The 22,629-nt window shown below is 31.5% G+C and overlaps 1 protein-coding gene across 1 annotated transcript in view; it reads left to right on the plus strand.

Moving 5' to 3' along the window:
* The window catches only part of LOC146996014 (uncharacterized), a 353,921-nt gene extending 331,292 nt beyond the window's left edge, over positions 1-22,629 (plus strand). Inside the window, exons 6-7 of the mRNA XM_085822668.1 lie at positions 4,907-5,043; positions 9,440-22,629. Coding sequence (XP_085678794.1) covers positions 4,907-5,043; positions 9,440-9,601 — 299 coding nt within the window. The 3' untranslated portion in view covers positions 9,602-22,629. The remainder of the gene's footprint in view (positions 1-4,906; positions 5,044-9,439) is intronic.

Here is a 22,629-nt window from a genome sequence, read left to right on the forward strand (position 1 = left end):
TAATAAATAATGTTACTAAAAACGCTTTGAATGTTTTAAAATATGAGAAAAATAATTTATTGGATATTTTGTTATTAAATATCGTACTTCAGAAACTAGATTATGAAACGCGCAAACAATTTGAACTAAGCATTAATGCTACGGAAGTTCCCACGTTTGATGAATTAATTTCGTTTTTAGAGAAAAGATGTCAGTTATTGGATAACATTAACCGTAGTACTAATAAAATGCAATATCCGTTAGAAAAAAATTCGAAATCAAAGGCTCTGATGGTTAAAACCGATAGTGTTTCGACTTGTGTTATATGTAAAAATAACAATCATCCACTGCATAAATGTGATTCATTTTTAAAACTAAATCCAAATCAAAGATATGAAATAGTTTAAAACCATAAACTGTGTCTAAACTGTCTCAGTAAGGAACATTTAATCGCAGAATTCGATTCTAAGTTCAGATGTTCGGAATGCCATAAAAAACATCATTCATTAATCCATCGCCTGCTCAGAAATGGCGCTGTAACGTCGTCAGCTATTTTCCCACGGACTCCCACGAAGTCTGGGAAAAGGAGACTTCAAATGGGCGCCAGATGACCACCCTGATGACACTTACGAATTCTTGAGGTCGAACGTGACCCCCAACAAAGTGCGGAAAACATATTGTTTTTACGAAAGGAGAAAACTTTCATACAAGTTCTCACGGGTTGTGGAGTGTCCATTGTGTGTATGCGATAGACTGTCGCCAACTGCCTGTTTCTCGAAATAATTTAGATAGACTTCCCAAAAAGAGTTCTGAATTTTCCCACGGAAAATTTCAGTTTCTCAGGCTGTCAAGACAGTATCTGAGAACAAATCAGCGCCTGTTAACCAATGGAGAGATGCTCCGAAAAAGACGTTTAGCGAATCACTGCAGCAGACGCACAAGACACGCCCAGAAAACCTGGACATAAAAACAGTGAGTGAAAATAATTAGAGAGATTAGTCTGAAGAATACGCAGTCGTTGCGTAGAGAAGAGAGAGCCTTTCTCTTGTATTTTACGGCTCTTCCCGAGTCGCTAGTAAGCTTTAGAGAGCCCCTTTCTCTCTTGTGTATTTTACGGCTCGTCCCGAGTCGCTATTAAGCTCTGTCAAGAGCGGAAAAAGAAACTCTCAAAGAAGCGAGAAGCGTAGCCGGACTTTTTCTCCGCTACCTCTGTTTGGACTTTGTTTGAACTCAAGTGATTATCGTTTCCTATGTAAACGGACTATTTTGCTAAGCAAACAAATTTGTTATGATAAAGCAGTTGAACTTACCTTAAAATTCAACTTGTGTAATTTAACACCTATCCTTCAGTAAAAAAAAAATATTTTATTTACGCTACCCAAAATAAAAATCTGACTGTTCTCAAATCGCTACAGCGCCATCGAACATAAGTTAGACAAAACAAAAACGGAAGCAGCGAGTGACGAAATTATAAACAAGAACGCAGATTTCTCTAATAAAAATCAATCAAGTTGTCTTTTGACACGCAGAAAAAACGTCTTATTGGCGACTGCAATAATATATGTTTGCAATTCGGAAGGAAAAATAATTCCAGTTCGCGCAGTACTTGATAACGGCAGCATGAGTTGTTTCCTGTGTGAAGGAGTTGCTAATTTGTTAAATATAAAGAAAGAAAGAATTTATGCATCTGTATCCAGAATAAAAGAGAACGTTATAAATATTAATTATCAACTAGATGTACAGATTTCGAATAAGGATTTAACATATGTAAGATTAGTTAATTGCTTGGTTATTTCTAAAATAACCAATGTAACTCCATCGAGGAGTTTAGATGTGCAGTCATTAAATATTCCCATTGATATTGAATTAGCGGATCCGCAATTTGGAACACCTAACAAAAAATAGATATGTTATTACGAGCCGAATTGTTCTTTGAGATTTTAAAACAAGGAAAATTTCAATTAGAAAATCAACCGTTGATATTCCAAGAAACCGTTTTTGGATATATCGCGTCTGATGCATGCAAGAGTAACTCAGAAGTAAATTATTGTGGTTTAGTTCTAAATAGTGAAGAAAGAGTTGAAGAAATTTTGCAAAGATTTTGGGAAGTTGAATCCATTGAAAATATCGAGGACGCCTTGAGTGAAGAAGAAAACTACTGTGAAGAACATTTCAAGCTAAATTAGTTCACAAGGATTAGTCAAAAATCTCTCCTTAGTCAAGAAAGTTGGTCCATACCATCATAAATCATTATGAAGAAGATCTTTAGGTTCATCTCCACGTGATATCAAATCAGCTGGATTATTGTGAGTGCTAACATGGTACCACTCATGAACAGCAGTCATGCTGCGAATAACAGATACTCTATTAGCAACAAATGTCTTTAGTTGATAAGATTCCTTCTTAATCCATGATAACACTATTGACGAATCAGTAAAGTAATACACCTTGACTATAGGCAGCTGAATGGCCCCTAGTATTCTTTTCATTAGTTTTACCAACAGAACTAATCCTTGTGAACTAATTTAATTGACTAATCTTTGTGAACTAAATTTAATCACTATAGACAAAATGATGAAAGATATGTAGTTCAGTTACCCATTAGGGATGGTGTAGCATTAGGAGAATCGAAAACGCTGGCTGAGAAAAGATTGCATCAAGTGTGGAATCGACTAGAAAGCGATTCGAATATGAAAACATTATATAAGAATTTTATCAAGGAATATAAGGATCTAAATCATATGGAAGAAGTTCAGGAAATGGAAACATCGGCATGCAATTATCTTAGTCATCATGGAGTTTATCGGCCAGAAAAAACCTCTACCAAGCTTCGCGTTGTGTTTAATGCATCAGCGGCTACTAGCAATGGAAAATCGCTTAATTCAATATTAATGAAAGAGCGAATACCTCAAGAAGATTTATTTTCTATTATTATTAGATTTCGAAAGTACAATTATGCATTAGAAGCTGATGTTCAGAAGATGTACAGACAAATACTTATTGAACCATCTCAACGAAACCTGCAGTTGACCTTGTGGAAGGAATCAGTTGGTAGTCCTGTGCAGACTTATCGTCTAAGGACTGTAACATACGGAACAGCAAGTGCACCATTCCTTGCAACAAGGGTCCTGAAGTAGTTAGCAATGGAGGAAGCAACTGACTTTCCTCATGCCTCAAGAGCCATACTGAAAGACAGTTACGTGGACGACATTATCACTGAAGCTAATACGCTGCAAGAAGCCAAGGAGTTGCAGACACAGTTAATCTGTCTTCTAGAACGTGTTGGAATGCAGTTACACAAATAGTGTTCAAATAATACAGTATTATTGAAGAATAAAGAAAATGCAACTCAGGATTACTCTTTTCAAGTTACGGATAAGACTCAGATTACAAAGGCCTTAGGAATGTCATGGAATGCGTCTACAGACTGTTTTTCATACGATTTAAAGATACTTGACATTGAAGAAATAGGAACGAAAAGAGATGTCTTATCAACAATAGGTTGCCTCTTTGATCCGTTAGGTTTAATTGGACTTGTTACGACAAAAGCGAAAATATTTCTACAAAACCTTTGTCTTCTAAAATTAAATTGGAATACACCTCTTCCTAAAAATTACTTTGAAGAATGGAAAGAATTTCTGCATAGTCTAAAAATAGTCAACAATTATCACATCCCTAGATTTGTTCTAACCAATGGATTACAGCAAGTAGAAATTATAGGATTCTGTGATGCAAGAATACTAGGGGCCATTAAGCTGCCTATAGTCAAGGTGTATTACTTTACTGATTCGTCAATAGTGTTATCATGGATTAAAAAGGAATCTTATCAACTAAAGACATTTGTTGCTAATAGAGTTTCTGTTATTCGCAGCATGACTGCTGTTCATGAGTGGTACCATTTTAGCACTCACAATAATCCAGCTTATTTGATATCACGTGGAGCTGAATCTAAAGATCTTCTTCATAATGATTTATGGTGGTATGGACCAACTTTCTTGACTAAGGAGAGGTTTTTGACTAATCCTTGTGAACTAATTTCATCCGATATGGATGATGTGGAATACGTCAAAGAACTGAAACTTAAGGATAATGACTTAGTTAATCTAAATGTGAACTCCAATTCCCTTGTTTTAAATCATATTCTTAACATTAGTAATAATTATATTCGTATTATTCGTGTGTTAAGTTTTGTTTGTAGATTTATAGCCAATTGTAAGGGGGAAAATTAATAGGTTCTCTAACTGTTAAAGAATTATATGACCCTATCAGAAAGAGACTTGCCTTGTCAGATTTAAAATTTCTGAAAAGGAATAAATCTTCTTCAAGAAAGATAAATTAAGTCCAGACATTCTTCTTTCTTCAGACAGCTTGTTTTATTGTCCTTCCACATAGATTGCTTTTTTCCCTCATTTCGAATTTGTTATTAGCGTGTTTCTTTTCTAGTTAGACTTATTTGATTGCTACTCTAAGCTTTGCGGTTTCGTTCAATGAATAACAAACTTGAGCAAAATCTGCGATAGAATTAAATATACCTGTAATTACAATAATTCTTGCAAATATTTAAATGCTGTTTATTAGGACTGTTTTACCATTTTCATTTTGAGGTATTAACTGAATATTAGGAAAAGAAATTTTTTGTTTCCGTGGAGCCCCCATGTTTTATTACGAAAATTTACAAAGACTTTCCTGGAAAATATCTAATTATGTGGACTCAAAAACACAAAGACTTTTGAACTGAGAATTTTTAAAGGACTCTAAAATATTATCAAAGTTTATATTTCGCAATTATGTAAATAATTATTTTGCTTAAAACTTCAGGATTTGTATTATTCAAATTATTTCTTTTCATTTGTTAATGTTTTAGCATTTTCTCTCTTAAAAAAAAGCTTAAAAATGGCTGAATGTAAACTTTTTTTTTCCATTCCAGTGCCGAAGACTCGAAGTCACGAGTGTTTGCGGTCAGCTCTGAGCAACAGCTCGTCACCAAAATTCGAGCCCCGACCCAAGTCTGCACCGCTCGCCGAAAAAGAGTCTCTGCCTTCCAACGAGGACTTGGATAAAAAGGTGGTGATTTTTATGTAATATTTAAGGACCGAAAAAAAGGTTATAGGATCCTGTACACTTGGGCAACATAAACTAACGAGCTCTAAAAGACTGGATGAATAATTATCCCCAGGTCTTGAGTACTACAAAACAGTCAGAAGAAAGCTGTAAAGAATCATTTATTCAATCAATACACTTGCACAAATGGCCCCACTTGGGTTTACATAAAGCCTACACTTTGGGCTTAACGTTAACAAGTAACGTTTAACTTAAAAAATAAAATTTATTAAACTTAGACTAAAGGCTCACAGGATAAATTAGCGCACAGGAAGGCTCTGACACCTAGAATAAATTGGCGGAAACAAGCCTAATGGCTAGAAGCGCTCAGCGCCACAAGATCAAATCGCTAGTAGTGTTCCTTCCTTTTATTCTACTAAACTAAGTTTTCAGATGAACAGCTAAAGGAATATTCGCTTAAATCCAAGAACAGAAACGTAAACTCAAGAAGGGTTAGTTACCCTTTATTTGCTCAAAATAAAGATTTCACAGTTGGCCATTTTCTCAAGACGTACAGAAAACCCTCCACTTAGGCTTAAACACAAAATGTAAGAAATAAGAATTAATGAAAAACTAAAGAGATTTAGCCGAAGCCAATTCTAGACTAGTTGGCCCGTAATATTAACTTAGCCAGCGAAGCTATCAAAAAAGCACGTAATACGGCCGAGCGTAGTAACAGTTAGAGAGACGTAGCCAAAAGTTAAATTTAGGAATCCTAACTCTCTCTCTCTCTCGAAGTCAGGAATCCTAACTCTCAGCTCATTTAATGCGATTCTAAAACTTCATTCTAGTAAGGAATTGTAATCTGAAACTAGAAAAAATGGGAAAGTGTCATAAACTTAAAATATACCTTACAGTCTTCACAGTGATGGAGACTTCGTTTCGACTGAGGTCTGTTCAGAGAGCAGCAGACACTCCTAATTATATTGTTAAGTTCGATTCGGTCTGTGTGCATTGATACATAAAGTTAGATATGCCCCGCTGGGTTTGTGTGGAACCTCGAATCGCGACCACCTCATTTCAAGGGCATTTCGGTTCACAACAAATTGTCTGAACAAAAAATGCCGTTGATAACAAAAGGTGTCTCGTGTTATGAACACTCCAGTCAGCAACATATCATTTTTAAAGATCTTTCGAGGCAACCTACGACCCATAATTAACACGCAGGGACTTCTAAAAATATTTTTATATTTTTAACTACTTAGTACTTATTATCAAAGTCTGGCAAGTAACTTACAGGACAACGAACTATGCCTGAGAAAGTTATGGCCAGATTAATTTGCAGTCAGAGATTTTTATCTCTCTGAAGTTAAGTTTACTTAAAACTTTTTTTATATCTATTATTCTGTATCTCTAAGCAAAACCATGGGCTAAGCAATTAAAACAGAAGACGTGGAAAAGTTACCAGTGGATCATAAATTTTGCGTTAAAAGAACTCAGAAGCAGACTTACATAACTGTATTCAAGCACCAATTTCTACAGCTACACATCAAAAGTACGCAAAAAAGATTTTTAAATAAATAAAATTAGCAATTGGCAGCTAGGAAAAAAATGCCTTAAAGGGGAAGTGGTATAAAATATATAGCGGGGCCCAAAATTCAGGATTTCACTCTAGATTTTTTGAAGTCTCACTTGTGTGTTCTTAGGGTCAATAAGTTACAATTCATGCAAACTTTTACCACAGTTTGAATCCTTTTATATACCGCCAACATCAAATCCTCTTTTTTGTTTCAAAATTTTCAAATCACATTTTGAGTGAAGCAAAGAGCAGCGAGTATCAATCGGACTTGATTAGACCTTAGAGACAAAAACAAATCAAAAAATAAAAATCTGAAAGGTTTCAGATTTTAAATTACGTCCAAAGAGGCGTTTTTTAACATTTTGTGTGTTACCTTTATTTATTAAATGTTATGATCTTCGCACTTCAACCATAAATATCAGTTCAACAGCAATATCGCAAAATAATTTTAAAATGAGCATATCATATCTTCAGAATTTCTGATACAGAGTCTCGCACGCTGGAGATAAAAATGTTTTTCCCCCGTACAGTGTTGCCATTGCTCGCTCTGAAATCGTTTAGTTTGTTAATCAAAAATTCCTTGAAGTGTTACAAAATATCAAATCCGTAATAAAACAAATTCAAATTAGGGTTTCCACATGCCCACACTCTATGGAAGATTACGTTATTCAAATTTTGATGTCTCTAGGTACCGTTGTTTTATCACAATGCGAGAAACATACATACATTCATGCAGATTCTTCATTATTTAATTTCTTTAAATATAATACAGGGCGATAATATTTGGTGGCAACAATTTGAACAGTGAAACAACTCCTGTCGTGCATCGACGAAAAATGCCAAAACGAAATTAATAGTTCTTCGGCGCAAATTGCCCCTTTGGACTAAAGAAAAAAATTCCGGCTCAAAGATAGTTAACAGATGTTTTTATAGGAGGAATTTTGCATCCAAATACAAACCTGTTCTTCGTGATTTTCCAACTATGCGTCCTCCCTTCTTTGTGCAAGTACAGAACATTTAAATTTTCACCTATCTTACTTATCTAAAATTGTGTTTATCTTTTTTGTTTCGTATTTAATGATTTCCATAGGCTTCCGGTTATGAATTTTTACACAAAGTACTGGTGATGGACAAAACCTCTCTTTTATGGGATCAGATTGGAACCGTTTTCTGAATTAATTGAATCGGTTTTATTTAGGACTCATCGCTCAAAAGCAGTAACCTTGAAGGCAAAAGATAAAGAATGAAGTGTGACTTAGGAACAGTTAAAGAATGGAGCGAAGAGCAGAAAGAATCAAATGAGAAGTGGGATCGGTAATGGGTAGCAAGGAGAGCGAAAAAGCTCAAATGAGCAATGCGATCGGAATACTTGACTCAACCAAGCATTAATTTACGTGGACATTTTTCTTTCAATCTCGGTTTTATTATTCCCCTAAAACTTCGTTAGCAATAAAATTCTACAGAAAAATTTTCGGAAAGTTTTGAAATGATAAAAATTAAACTGACTTTTAACTTGGAAGGATAAACATTGTTTTATCCTAAAATGGGAATCAAACTTTACTGGCTCACTTCCAAGAAGAACTGTCGGCAGGTGAACTCTTAACTGAGCTACGCCCACCAGCGGCCGAGCGGTAAAGTCGCTGAACACTGGTAGTTCGGTACGAGGTTCGAATCCCACGAACGGACTAGCTGCATGGGTGTTTTCGTGTTTTTGCCCCCATGTGTAACGTGTATACGAGCCAGTTTTCCTTAGAAAAATCCTCCACGAAGGCATCCCTTCCCTTAGGCAGATAGCCCTCGAGGCTTTGCCGTAATTAAATAACCTTACCTAACTTAACTGAGCTACTGTTCTTTCGCGAATCAGACATTCGCTCGCTCAGTAAAATGAATCTGTTCTTTGACTTGGTTTTGGTTTTTTGACTACGGCAAGGCATGCGAAGACTACCTTCCTAAGAGGAGGGATACCGTCGTGGAGGTCTTTCTAACGGAAACTGGATAGCATCTACATTACACTATTTTCATTGTTTCCCCAATGAAAGCGCCAATGCAGTCAGCCCATTTGTGTGCAGTCGACCAATTCGAAATATCAGTGTTCAGCGGTTTTACCGCTCGGCTGCTGGTGGACACAAATTTCTTGAGTTAGTGCATGAACGAATAATCCATCTCTATATTAAATGGAATACAGGCAACCAAAAAGTACATACACACGCACACACACACACATATATATATATACGTACATGCTCATAAAAAAGCCAGAGATGCTTGTGGTAAATAATAATAAAAGAATGTTAGTATTTGCATGGGGAAAATCGAGCTTTCCTGCCACGCTTCCAACAAGAGGTCGACATGAGCTGTAAAAGAGCTGCAATGCCATTTTGTGGAATTTTTGTTCATTTGCTCAGTAACGTTAATCAGTTAGGGAGCGAATCGTCCAGTTTTCCGAAGTACTACTGTAAAGTTTAAATGAGCAATCATCTGTGATTCAGGAAGGAATTAATCCTTTCTGCATTAACTCCTGTGGGGAAAATTGTTTCGGTTTGCGATAATTTCGGTTAATAAACGACCTTCAAGAACGAATAAAATTAGAGAACCGATTTTTCGTTGTGAACGATTTCTGTGAACATTTCTAAAAAGAAGCTATCCTTAAATTTGGGATATTTAGTGAAGAACTAAGTCTCAGAATAGTGTTGGAACTTGCTTGGCTATTAAAAAAAGGATTTTAATACTTTTTAATTCTAGTGTTTCGTCAGCTATGCCGCAGCCATAGCACACTTTCCTTCATAATTTTAATTTCTTGAAATGTATCATCTTCATTAATTGCCGTTTCCTTTGTTACAGACACCAGAGCCCTTGCAGAACGGCCTCCCTAATTTTCTCAACGAGGAAGAGTCTCAACCTCAAGCACCGGGATCCCCCACTGTGATCATTACGGATGCGGAAGGTGCGCACACGGTGGTCACCAACACCACCCACTCACCCAGGTCGGCCGTCAACGTCTGATCTGGTGTCGTTAGCCGCTTCACATCCTCTTCAAGAAATGTCCATTCCTCTATATAAATATATATTTATATCTTAACCTGCTTCTGGTTGCAGAACGCCGGTTGGCTTGCTTCTAACACGAACCAAAAATTTTGTCTACCCTTCATCATTTGTTTGATGAGTGATAGGGTGCCTGGAAAAAATGTCAGTTGCCTGCTTTGATAATTCAGGAGTAATTCCCTGAGAATATTGCTTTACTTCTTGCTTTAATAAAAGAGTAAATTTGTTTTTACCTCTATGGCAATTCAGATTTTGAAAGAATTGCCAGTGCGAAGCTGATACGTTTCTCTTGGGAGTCGCAGAATGACTAGGAATTTCATTCTTATTTAAGTTAAATAATCTTCAGTCTCTTATCTGCAATTAATCAATTCAAAATTTTCGTAAAGAGTTAAAAATTAAATTTACGTACATTGTAAATTTACTGAAAATTTTACGTCATTTCAAATTTATGTATGAATGTAATGTGTTTCTCAAAATTTGAGCCGTTTGCTTATGTAAAAAGCATTTTGGAAACAACATCATTTATCAAATATCTAATTCGCGTTTGAAATTTTAAAAAATAAATTACGGGAGAAAATTTCATTTTAAAAGAAAACTCTGGATTTTTCAGATATTTTATAAATTTATTGATTCATAATATTAAGTAAAACTTCAAGAAGCATTAAACTTATTAAATCCCAAGACTTATTAAATCCCATACTGAAACTTAGAAGGATTTTATGAATATAATAAATGTTATGTTTTAAGAATTCTACTCGTAATATGTGCACAACAATTTCTTCAGAAAAAAGGAGAAAATGAATTTTTTGCAATGCAAATATTTGGGGGGGGGGAGAAATGGTTCTAAAAACCTTTCGGAAGTATAAATTATTTTCTTTTAAACTACTCAGAAATGTTTTATACATTCGTACAAGAAGTTTCCACGGTCTGTATAAGCATTATTAAAATCATTTACATAATGTTTCGGATACTTCAAAAGTACTATTTTCTTTTTATATATATATGAGATATATATAGAGAATCTGGATAACAATTTTTGTAATAATAAACTGAAACATTTTATTTTCCCAATAATTTTTTGGGGGCGGGCAGATTAGAAAAAGCCATTTTAGGAAAGAAACAGCTTCCTTCTAAAAGTATTTATCTGATAAAATAATTCTCATTAACTTTTTATCACATTGTTAAAATTTGTAAAAAGTAATTTGTTTTAACTCTTTCGCATCGAGAGAGGGCAAAATCTCAATTCCCCAAACATCGAAAACGCCCGTATCTAAGAATTTCTCTTGGAATGCTTTTCCTTCCCCCATGACAAGTTGAATACTACAGCGCTAACAATAGTCTTACTTAAGTAAAGCGAGAACTTCTTCGACGCTTTGACACTGTGTGAAGTTCCCCCTTGGGACGGGATTGCAACTTCGGTCATCAAAAGCTAAACACTGACAGTAAACAAAGGAAAGGAAGGAACAAAGGAAACAAGGAAGCTACTTTTAGTAGCTTCAAAAGAATGATTGACATGTGATTTAACAACACCTGAAAGCAATGAGTAATGCAGTAACGTGATGGGGGAAAGCACTGGGTAGGAAATTATTCAGGCGTTTCGGTCGTCCAGCTGATGTCTGAATGCTCGGGCGTCTGGGACGACTTCGATGCGAAAGAGTTAATCAAATAAAACAAACTATGCATATATGGAGTGGCATTTTGATGAAAACTGAATTGTTCAAAAGAATTTGAAAATGATATAAAATATTACTTTCCAGGCATCCTGTCTGTTCAAAAATAACATCATTATAAGACATTTTTAAGCAAAGCCCATCATATTTAAGCCTTGTATTTTGAACAACTAGCATCTTTATTACGACAGTATTTTAAAGGATAGAAGAAACGCTTTCTAGCAATTCTTTGAATATGCCAAAGTCTGTAAGATTTCGCTTTTCTTGCTATTGCGATGTGCGCGTGTATTTTGTAGTCCGCTAATATCCTAGCAGAGTCTTTAGCTTGCTAAAAAAAATGCAGTCATTTTCTATAAATAACCTCTTCTTTGGCTAGATTTTCAAGAGAACGATACCAGTCTATAATTGTTTATCACTGATCACTTCGGTTTACTTTCAGTTACATTGCGTATAATTTTTAGTGTGTATGTCATTTAAAATAGCAATATGTAATACTTATTTATAAAGTTAAAATGTTAAAGATGTTATTACTCTCAATTTTAAATCGTTACATTTATATTTTTATTTAAAATTCAGTAATTTTAAATAGCATTACTTTAGATCAAACATTAAAATATGAAATTTTGAATGATGTTATTCAGATCAGCGATAATATCGTTTCCCTATGCTTCCTTGCTTTGCTTGAATTTATCTGTAATTATAGCTGGTTGTTCAATGAAAGTAAACGTATTATGAGGTTTAAATATAATGATCTTTGTTAAAAACCTAAGCTCTATAATTTTAATTAAGTGCCTGTTAAAATATTATAATGATATGTATTTTTTAATTTTAAAATGCTCCGTTGTTTTTACTTATAATTTTTTTTTTGTTTATAAAAATTGTTTTCTAATATTTGACATCTAAAATGTATATTTGAATTTTTTTAACTTGACCTTTTTTTGTAATAAAGAGCGTAGTTTGTGATATTTATAAAAAGGGAAAAGTCTTTGTATATTTGTCAGTTAATAATTTATTTTTGGTATTTAGTATTAAACTGCGCATTCATAAACCACAAAATGTTTTGTCTTCAGCAGACGCTTTTGTATTATTTTTTTTTTTTTTAAGCTAAAGGGCATATTTACTTGTTTCAATTAACTTTTTTGTGATTTGTTTAAACATAATATACCTAAATATTTTTTCGTTAATTAACTATCTAAAATCTCTCATTTTTTATTTTTAAAGATAATTAATAGTTTAATCTGATCTAAAATAACTATGCAACTTAGTTTTTAGTTTTATTTTATTTAAATATTATGGTTGTGATATTTGATATTTAGCAAGATTTTCCTTGCTATCATATCCCCTTACGATGTGTTACATTTGTGAACAAACAATCTTTCCAACAAAGTAAATTTGTTAAAAGCGCTTATGGAATATTTTCTAACAGTATATTAAAAATATACTTTATATAAAATATGTCGATTATTCATTAAAGTTTCAATAAATTGAAATAAAATATTCAGAACTTAAGAAATTAGTAACACATTAGCGATTTGAAAAAGTCAAAAAAGAATATTATCTAGCGCGTAACAATAAAAGATTGCATGTTTCATCATTCAAGTTGCTTTTACAAGTAATTTGAAGCAAAAATTTCGTGCTATTCCGAATTATTGTTAAAATCAAAATAGTAAATTTCGTGCTATTCCGAAAATGTCAAACTTCAGGACTGATTTCACGATCTTTCGGCTAAAAATAATGCAAATTTGACTTAATAAAACTGTAAAAATAATAAAATCTACCTCATAGATTACATTTTATCTTTTTTTAATAAAAATGTAAATCTAAAAATAAGAAGATTTGAATTCTTTAATAGATATCACGTCAATTTTTTCCCATTCAGTTTTAACTGAAATAACTACAATGTAAGGGGAAGAACAAGGCACACCAAGTAAAACTGAGCGTAAAAAAAATTTTAATAGGCGAATATTTTAAAAATAATTTGTAGAATAAAATAAAATCTACAAAAATCAGTGCTGTTTTACTTACGCTCAAATAAATCAAACAACAGCTTTAGCACACGAATCCATTTTGATTACAATATAAGTTTTTGCGTTTATATGTATATGTTACTGTGAAAGACCGAAATTGAGAATATCGACTTTCACCGGAGAATGTCAACATTCACCAAATACGTTGGTGAAAGATCGAATATTGCATTACATTCTTGTACATTCGGACCCTCACCGGTGTATGTCGACAATCACAGATATGCTCTGGTGTAGGTCGAAAAGAGAGAAGTATATGTACATGCTGTCATTGCAAAAAAAAAAAAAAAAAAAGTGTTCCACAAATAAATGCAGTTGTAAAAGCAAGGACCACTTGTTCAATTCAAAGTGCCATAATAGTTTAAGTTATTGCAATAAATAAGATTTTAATCACATAATTTAGTAAGTTTTTTACTTCTATTATTTTCCTTTCTCATTTTGAATGTACTGTGTGTTCTTATATTCTTAAGTTCTTATTTTAAGTTTCAAGTGTGTTTTTTGGAGACTGAATTACGGAGAAGAAAATATAATATTCTTATATGTTCAACATTCACCATTGGCACATGGTGAATGTCGACATTGACCGGTGTAAGTCAGAAATAAGAGTATTTGGAAAATATTTCTGACATACACCAAGCGACGATGTGAATGTTGATATTCACCAAGTCGACATTCTCCAAATTTCGGTGTTTCACCGTAACATATGTTATGTAATAAAATTATTTTAGCAGAAAATTTTCAAGCTGGAAATGTTTGTTACTTTTAAAAACCAGTCCTTTCTTATAAATTAAATTATTGCTTGAATAAAATAATCACAGACGATTTTCTTTCTCTTTCTTTGTTTTATTATTAATCTTATAAAATACCGAAATATATGAGGAAATATTTTCCGCAGAAATTATTTCAATTTTTATCTTTCCTTAAAATCTTAAAGACATGTATATCATATTAAAATTGCTTTCTCCAGCCTAAATTAATAAAGATTCTTACTCCTGTATATAATCCCGCACAATCGCGTTGCCTTTTACCAACTGCATAAAATTACTTGCAAAGAAGAGGAAAGCTGTGTTTGTATACTGCTTTTGGGATCAGCGGACTACTTAAAAAACGCGAACACGGTTTGCTTTCTTGCTTAAGAATTCTAAATGTTGCAATTATCTTACGCCTTCCTAAACTACTTTTGATGCATTTTAGAAATCAGAAATATCTTATTTTCTGATTGCATTTTCCGGATCAAAAGCCATTTCCAAGTATTTGTCGTTTCTCATTTAAAAATAGCAGTTACCGGAAATTCTTTTTCAAATATCTTTTTTAAGAATATTGCTGTCTGAACACATTATTCAATTTAATTTAAATAATTTTCATCTCACTTTTATTACTGAATATAGTTATCATATTAATTACCTTATTATTTATTAATTTCATTGATACCCACAATTTAAAGTAGTTTTTAAAACAGTCCACCACACTGATCAATGCTTCCTTGTATACACAATGCAGTATTTTTCTGCTTTTTTTTTTTTTTTCTAGTACTCATCATCTGAGAGTTAAATATGGAAACTGAAAGTTAACTCCATGTCGTTTTGAATGCTGGTAATGATTGTTTTATATGCTTGACGTTGACTGACAATTCATTATCATCTTAGTATGGAAAGAAAATGTAACTGTTTTCTAAATAACAGATCCAAAAATTGTAATCTAATTATAATCGGATAAAAAAAGATTGAATTTAGCTAATTATTAGTTTTTTACTATTTTTATTTCTTTATGAACACGGCAATACAGGTGTTATAATATACCTTGCGAATAGTCTTTCAGAAAAATGTGTCCAATTCATGTAAATGATATCTTGGCATTACAAGAAATATCGCCTTATGTGTAATTTGGATGTAACTTTTCATATGGATGCATAAATGTAATATGATTTTTATAAAACATTTGCTAAAATAATATGTAATATCTTTATCTGAATAAGTTTACTTTATGTTTTTGTTGTTATATGTGTTTTATCATCAGTAAGTAACACGCAAAAAAAAAAAAAAAAAAAAAAAAACTAAGATATGTAAAAATGTGTAAAAGTGTTGTACATTTCTGAAAATTTTTAATTTCATGGAAGCGGCATTTTTTATTTTATTTATTTATATTACTATCATTTGCAACAGATCTTTAAGCTTCTAAAACAATTTGTTTTGCTTTATCGGTGAAAGAATAAAAATGTTAGCGGCTAAATTGTGAAAATTTCAATTACTGAAATAACAAATGTTGATTACTTTTAAATTATGAAAATTGATAATCTCGTAAAATTAGTAAATGAGATGTCAAATAATCTTTGTACTTACATAAGTTGTACGACATGTGACACTAGAACGAGAATGTACAACGTTGTATATATTTTACCTTATATGCTCGTCCTTCTACATAGCCGATTTTTGAGCTAAAAGTTTTCAAGTCCTCTTAACTTCGTTCTGCCGGAACATGCTTCTTTCCAATTTTTATCTCATATATAAGTAGGCCTCTAGACAATGCAACAAAGTTCTGTGAACTTCTAATCTGTGAAATGTGTATGAAGAAGCGTCTAAAACTTCTTTTCGCGTAGAAGTGTTATCTCTGATTTCTGGAGCTGTCCGCGTACTAGATGCACTCTTCGGTAGCATTTTCTTCTTTTTATATAACATAGCATAGAACTAAAATGTAGCTTTTTGAGAGACATGATGTTAAGTCTCTTTTCTGTACATATGCCTAGGTACTCTATTTACGTGAGAATAACCAACTTTTGTGAATATATATGAGATGAAGATTTAATTTTTGTGTTATATTTTACATATTTCTCGAATTCCAGAACTTATGGTCCAAATCTAACAAAACGCATATCTATGCATTCTGATATCACGTTCTTAGATAGAAGATTATGAAATGGTAAGCATTTTATAGTTGTTCAAAATAGCTTAGATTAAAAGTCAATATTTATCTTCTCTAAAGACTTTAATGTAAGTTATTTTATTGCCAAAACTCGTCATTGAATTCTCTGATTTTTTTCTCTATATTTGAAATTCTATGAGAATATTTAAATTATTAAAGGAATTCATAGGTAACATGAGATTAGAATTCAAAGCTCTTTGTTTTTTTTTAACTTCCCTTTTTTTTAAATTTTAGACGTGATGTATATTTTTTTTTAATTAGAAGTACTTTACTTATATTTCGTAACAAATTTTATGTTAGAATAAAAATTTTTAAAAGTATTGAAAAGTCTAAAATTATTATTCTCCTTATAAAAATATTATCCTCCTCTTTAAAACACTAGAAGCCTTAAAATTTATGGATTATTGAGAAAATATGAATTTTTCATTCAAAATTTCATGTGCAATTTCTTTTCTTTCGTATTATAATTATTAATATTTGATAAATATTTTGTTCTTTGCAAATACCGTTCCCAGAATGTACGATTACTTTAAAAAGTGCCGAAAACTGAAAATGATTTTAAAGTATGTAATAATTCAACGGGATCGCAGACTGATACAGCTAGATTCAGGAGTTAAGAAATTAAACAGTATACTGAGCTGGCGGCAGCGTAGCTGATTCATTAGAACTACAGCTTTCAGCCATTTAAGCTCTGCTTGCGGAATTTGTATTTCGCAATGGTCGGAATTTATGCCTTTCAGGGCTGTTTTTGCCAGAGAGACGAAGAAAATCGGAGAGAGTAATTGGTTAATGGCATGGAGATATGCTGGCATATTAGGTTTTGGTCAGATGGTTGTATAAATGCCATAGAAGCTTAGTTATAAGGCATAAAATATGGGAGTTCTGTTTACACCTGCGTTGGGGTCTAAATCGTAGCCAATTAGAGAAGCTAAATTGGCGCTTTCTCGCTCTGTTCAACCATTCAGGTTTCGGGCGTTTGCTCTGATTGGTCGAATCGTATACCAAGTCAGCATAAAGTTAAAAACTTCGAACTTTATGCCAAAACCGTAAACCAATTGTGAGTCTGATTACCTAGCAACGAAGCTCGGCTTAAACCAATTATGACATTTGTACCACCGTCTGAACTCAGCCTTAGTGTTGTGCAATAAAAATGAACACAATTTTTAGACACATTTCATGTCACCCAGTTCTTGTCAATCAATCATAAATATAGTTTTGCAATTTACATAATTTATAACCACTTCAAACAGAGCGAAATAATATATGTAGCTTGAAAGCCTAGCTATTTTGTTACTATCGAAAATGTATTATTTTTTTAAAACAAGGACTTACTTTTTTATGTTAAATCATTTTTAGGAGGATTGAATCAATTCCATTATTTTTTCTCATCGATGTCAACCATGAGATACCTAATTAACACACTTCGGTCCAATATATTAACCAGAGAGGGATTAATAGTATAATATCTTTATGCTTTAATAACAGGAAAAAAATATTAGCAGCAATTGCATAAAAAGTAACTGTAATAATATTATCCTGCACTTTCCCTAAACTAATTAGTAACAGTACTTTTAACTTGGACTGGTTCTTTACTACTTGACTGGTCAAACTTCTCAGGCAAAATGCTAGCGCGGGCAAAATGCTCGATCTGTATCTTAATAGAAATCGTTTGTGTCCGGCAGTAATTTCTTAAATATTTCAACTTTATTTGCTATAATGGGATATTAATGTATAAACCTCTTATCAACAGAATGATTCTAGTAGAAAAATATTAAAAAAGGGATTATTATTATTATTAACAACTTGTTATATGTTCTGTGCAGACATAATATCGAGGATTTTAAAAAAATGCAAAGTTTAATTGTAAACGTAAATTAGAAATCTAATCTCTTCCTCTTCTTTTATATTTATTGAACATATTTTATTGAATGTAAAATTTAGATTGAACAATCTGGTTATAGTTAAGGTTTTTCTTGATGATTATTCTATCTTGTCCAATGTAAAAAGCTATCTCTTTAATCAAGTTGGTGCAATAACACATTTTCTGGCTAAATAAAAAGTTAATAATTTTTACGATCAGATTATATTGCAAACTCGTTATTTTTATCAAGTCAAATTCAAAATATTCATTTTTCCCATTGTAAAAGGCATGGCAGAAAAATCTTTTCAATTGCTTCTTGCTTGAAAGTTTGTTTGATGCTTATTTTTATACGCTGTCTGTTATTTCTGATCCTGTATATGTCTGCGTTCCTATTAGAATTTTAGTCTACTGGCAAAAGTGTCGCTATTCAAGCATATATTTTGCTTTTACTTTTCACCCAACTCATCTGCTGCCATATTGTCTTTTATTGACTTTCTTAGAGTTCGATACTTTTTAACTTTCACTTTTCTTTTACTTTCCTCGGGATTGTGTACTATCTGCTAATAGAATAAAGTCAACTTTATCTTTTTTAATTTATTATCAGTATATATATAGATAGCTAATATTTATACATATATACATTTTGTTACATTTCTAAAAAGTGATAGTATATTTTCTTAATTTTTTCAGAAACTTGCAAAAAAGTTAGAAAACATTAACTGGAAGTATATAATAATGAATTAAGCAGTAATTGAAATTATTATTATCTGTTAAAACTCTTTATCTTAAAAGATCAATCTTATCTGATTTAATTCTTCTTTTTCTTTCCTTTAAAATAATCCAAATAGTTTCCCCAAAAAAGTCCTATTAATTAGTTTAAAAACTGCTTCACGTTCACATAAACTCAACTATTAATTATCTGAATGCCTTTTAATAGTAACACTAATTCTGAGTACAATAAATGATACGTTACTTTGACGACAACTGTGTACAAAATTACAAGTACACAGTTGTTATAATTTTGTACACAGTTTATAATTTTGTAAACAGTTGAGTTAACGTTATACGTTTAAAATCTGGACATTACTTATCAGTTATGGCAAAAACAATAACTTCGGAGAAATGAAGTGTTGTGAGTGTCAGAGAACTTTTGCATCAGCCTTTAAATTTATAATGCAAGAATAGGCATTAAACCCAAAACACGGAAGAAAATATGCTTCAAGATTGAGTTACTTTTTAAAGTCCCGTCATGTTGCCGAATATTTAGAACTAATACTGAAATCAGACTATTTAATACGCTTGGTAAAAAGGCGTTAAACTGATGAGAAAATAGGGAAATTTTTCAGTTGGTAGTATTTTTTGCGTTTCTCACTTCTAGCTGTTCTTACATATACCGTCATGTTGCCAAACCTTTAGTAGTAATACTGAAATAAAATTATTTAACTCTTTAGCTGGTTATGCTCAAGTAAATTGTACAGTCGTAAACTAGTATATTTATATGCACATCTTATCACATTACTCAATAAACCTTTCCTTTCCAACAGCAGTGTGATTAATCTTTAACTTAAATACAGCTGCACAGTTTGCTTTTTCTATTCTTTACCTCATACGTCTAAGAGATACATTATTTTTACACTTTCTAGGATTCAGATCTTGTTGCAGATTAGGTTACAAAGGTTGTTTAGAAGAGATTAAATAGAAATATTATGTACTATTTATTATACAGTCAATGGTCTCTTCACTTTTTCTATTGTAAACAGTATCTAAATGTATTATTTTGTATTACTAAATATTATGTATTATGTCTGCTTTTGTCTATAACAAATTCTGTGATTTCATACGAAAGTGATGTGAAATATATTTCTGACTATGTCAGTAAATAACTTCGTAATTGATATAGATGCAAGAATATTTTTGCATTTATATCGAGGAAGAATTATTTTACAAATGGAAAGTTTTCCAGAAAGAAAATTTTGTTTTTATACAATAATACATTGATGTTTAGATGTACCAGTATTCTGATATGGTTGCTGTTATGAAATAATGGAAATGTTTTGTAAATACTAAGATAGAGATTATCTTCTAAAATGTTTTAACATTGAAATTATTTGTGTATAAATAAGTTGATAGGAATTATTATCTACATTTGAGTTATTTACTCCAACTAGAGCATGGTTAATTTAAATGGTCCATAAATGTTATTTGGGACCAACAAGTCAACCGTTTTCTGTGGATTTTGAAATATCCAGTTATGTTAATATTTGCTCACTACACAGTACAAATACCTTTCTAACTATGAATTATCAGGTGTTTTTGTATGAAGTGTTATGTCAGAGTAATTTAAAGTGAGTCAGAAAATAACGTGGTTAAAAATTTCAAAGGCTGAAAAAGGTGTTTATGGAAATATATTTTAAAAAAGAAAAGAAAGATGCAAGGATCTTGCAGCATTTGATTTAGTATTTTGTATTTCGTAACATAAACTTTGGTGCTATGTGATTATAAGTAGAAGAATGAACAGTTAAGAATGTTCTAGTCGTATGTAGAAGGCAGATTAAAGTGAATCTGTACTGTACAGAAACTGGTAATTAAGAATTAATAAAGTTTTATTTAGGTTTTCATTGAAAAGAGTGATAACTTTTAACCAATTGTTAAATAAAATTTTGTGTGTATTTTTAGCCGTATAAAAGTCTGGAAACCAAAAATAAACTAAAACCTTTAAAAATAATTGGCGTTTAATAAAGTTTATTTTTCCAATTTTTAGCTAATGAACAGCTAATGAACTTTCTTGCATAAAATAAAAGCTGAAAGAATCTGAGAAAGATATGAAAATATAGAAACTTGTATTTAATTAAAATAGTTTTAATTAATGTGAAGAATTTCTAATTTTTAATGACTCGGCTTAGCCTTAAAATACAAAGTTTAGAATAAATTCCATTCCTCCTTATCATTTAATCCTAATTTAAACGCTCAGTTTCATATCTCTATTATCATAGCTTTATACTGCATTTGCTACTGCCATAAAAGAGTCAAATGTTCTTTTTAAAACACCTTTGTCATTTCAAGTGTTAAAACAAAACAAAAAATATTTAAAAAAATTGTATTCTAAGTTTAGTAATTACTTAAATAATAAAAAGTTGCAGCTACTTAAATAATAAAAAGTTGCAGCAGCTGAAGCATGAAATTGAAATTTATTACTTTTTTCCTAATATCTACACAGTTAATGCGTTAAATCTTGATTATGGAGGAAAAAAAGTCTGGGAAACTTTATTTAGAAAAACACAGGTAAAACCAGAATTTTCATCTTATTTTATGTGGTAAATCGATATTATCAAACGAATAACATATCAGTTAAATTATGCAAATTATATTATCAACTGTTTCTATTGTTAAAATAGATTATCAAATGTTATGAAATGTAATCAGAAATAAGTGTACAAGTTGGTTTGCTTGGTACCATATTTTATAGAATTATTCCGTCTAAAGTTAATAATCTATAATAATCAATAATTTAATTTGCGTGAGTTAAATTTATTGTTAAAAGATAAATTTTTAAGAAGTATTTTCAGATTAATTAATCTGTAAGTATTCAAGTGTTATTAAGTATTTAATCTTTCTTTCAAATTTTAAACATGTGTTTAAAAAAATGCTAATATAACATACATTTACGTTAGAAAAGTAATTCATTCACAAATAAAGTTTTATAAAGATTTTTATCAACAAATTTTCACAGAAGAACCTAGACGAATGAGAAACATGCCAGTTTATAGCCAATTCTATAAATTTAGGAAAACTTTAAGCTTAGGTTGTTGTTAATTTTTAATAAAGGCTCGGCGCATTTTGATAGAACCTTAAAAAAGTTGATTTTCTATGTTTGGAGAAGAGATATCTGTAAAGGCTCGGCGCATTTTGATAAAACCTTAAAAAAGTTGATTTTCTATGTTTGGAGAAGAGATATCTGTATCCTCAAAATGCATAGAATCTATCAATAAAAACTATAGCAGTCTGAAGTTGAATTTGCCTCTTTTAAAATCCGATAAATGTTTTTGAATTGTTACATTTTTTATAAAAATAAAGATGTTATTATTATTCAGACGATTATCAAAGAAAAAAACAAGATATAATCACCCATTTAAACATCCTTTATCGCTGATCTGTAAATATATGGATTCAGAGTATTCTTTTAACAATTAGTTTAATATATTCTGCATAAATCGGGTAATATTAAGCTAACATTTTTTAAATACGGTTAAATGTATGATATAGGATAGATCTGCTTAAATTAATTTTATATTGAATTTAACATTCTGAATTTTTTTTTTAATTTATGGTGTTAAAAGACAAAGCTGTGTGCCGTTTGCAACAAGGTGTTCGTGTTGCAGTGTATGATACAAACTTGTAAATTATTTTGTTGTTGTTTTTTGCCCTTCTTATATGGATATGTATGATGCTTTTGATACATCTTTTGCACATTATCTGTACTATTTTACTCCTGAATAAACTTTATATCCTAAACCA

The sequence above is a fragment of the Stegodyphus dumicola genome, chromosome 8 (genome assembly GCF_044657685.1).
Source record: "Stegodyphus dumicola isolate Sdum_Otavi_A_Nest chromosome 8, ASM4465768v1".
NCBI classification, from domain to species: Eukaryota; Metazoa; Arthropoda; class Arachnida; order Araneae; family Eresidae; genus Stegodyphus; species Stegodyphus dumicola.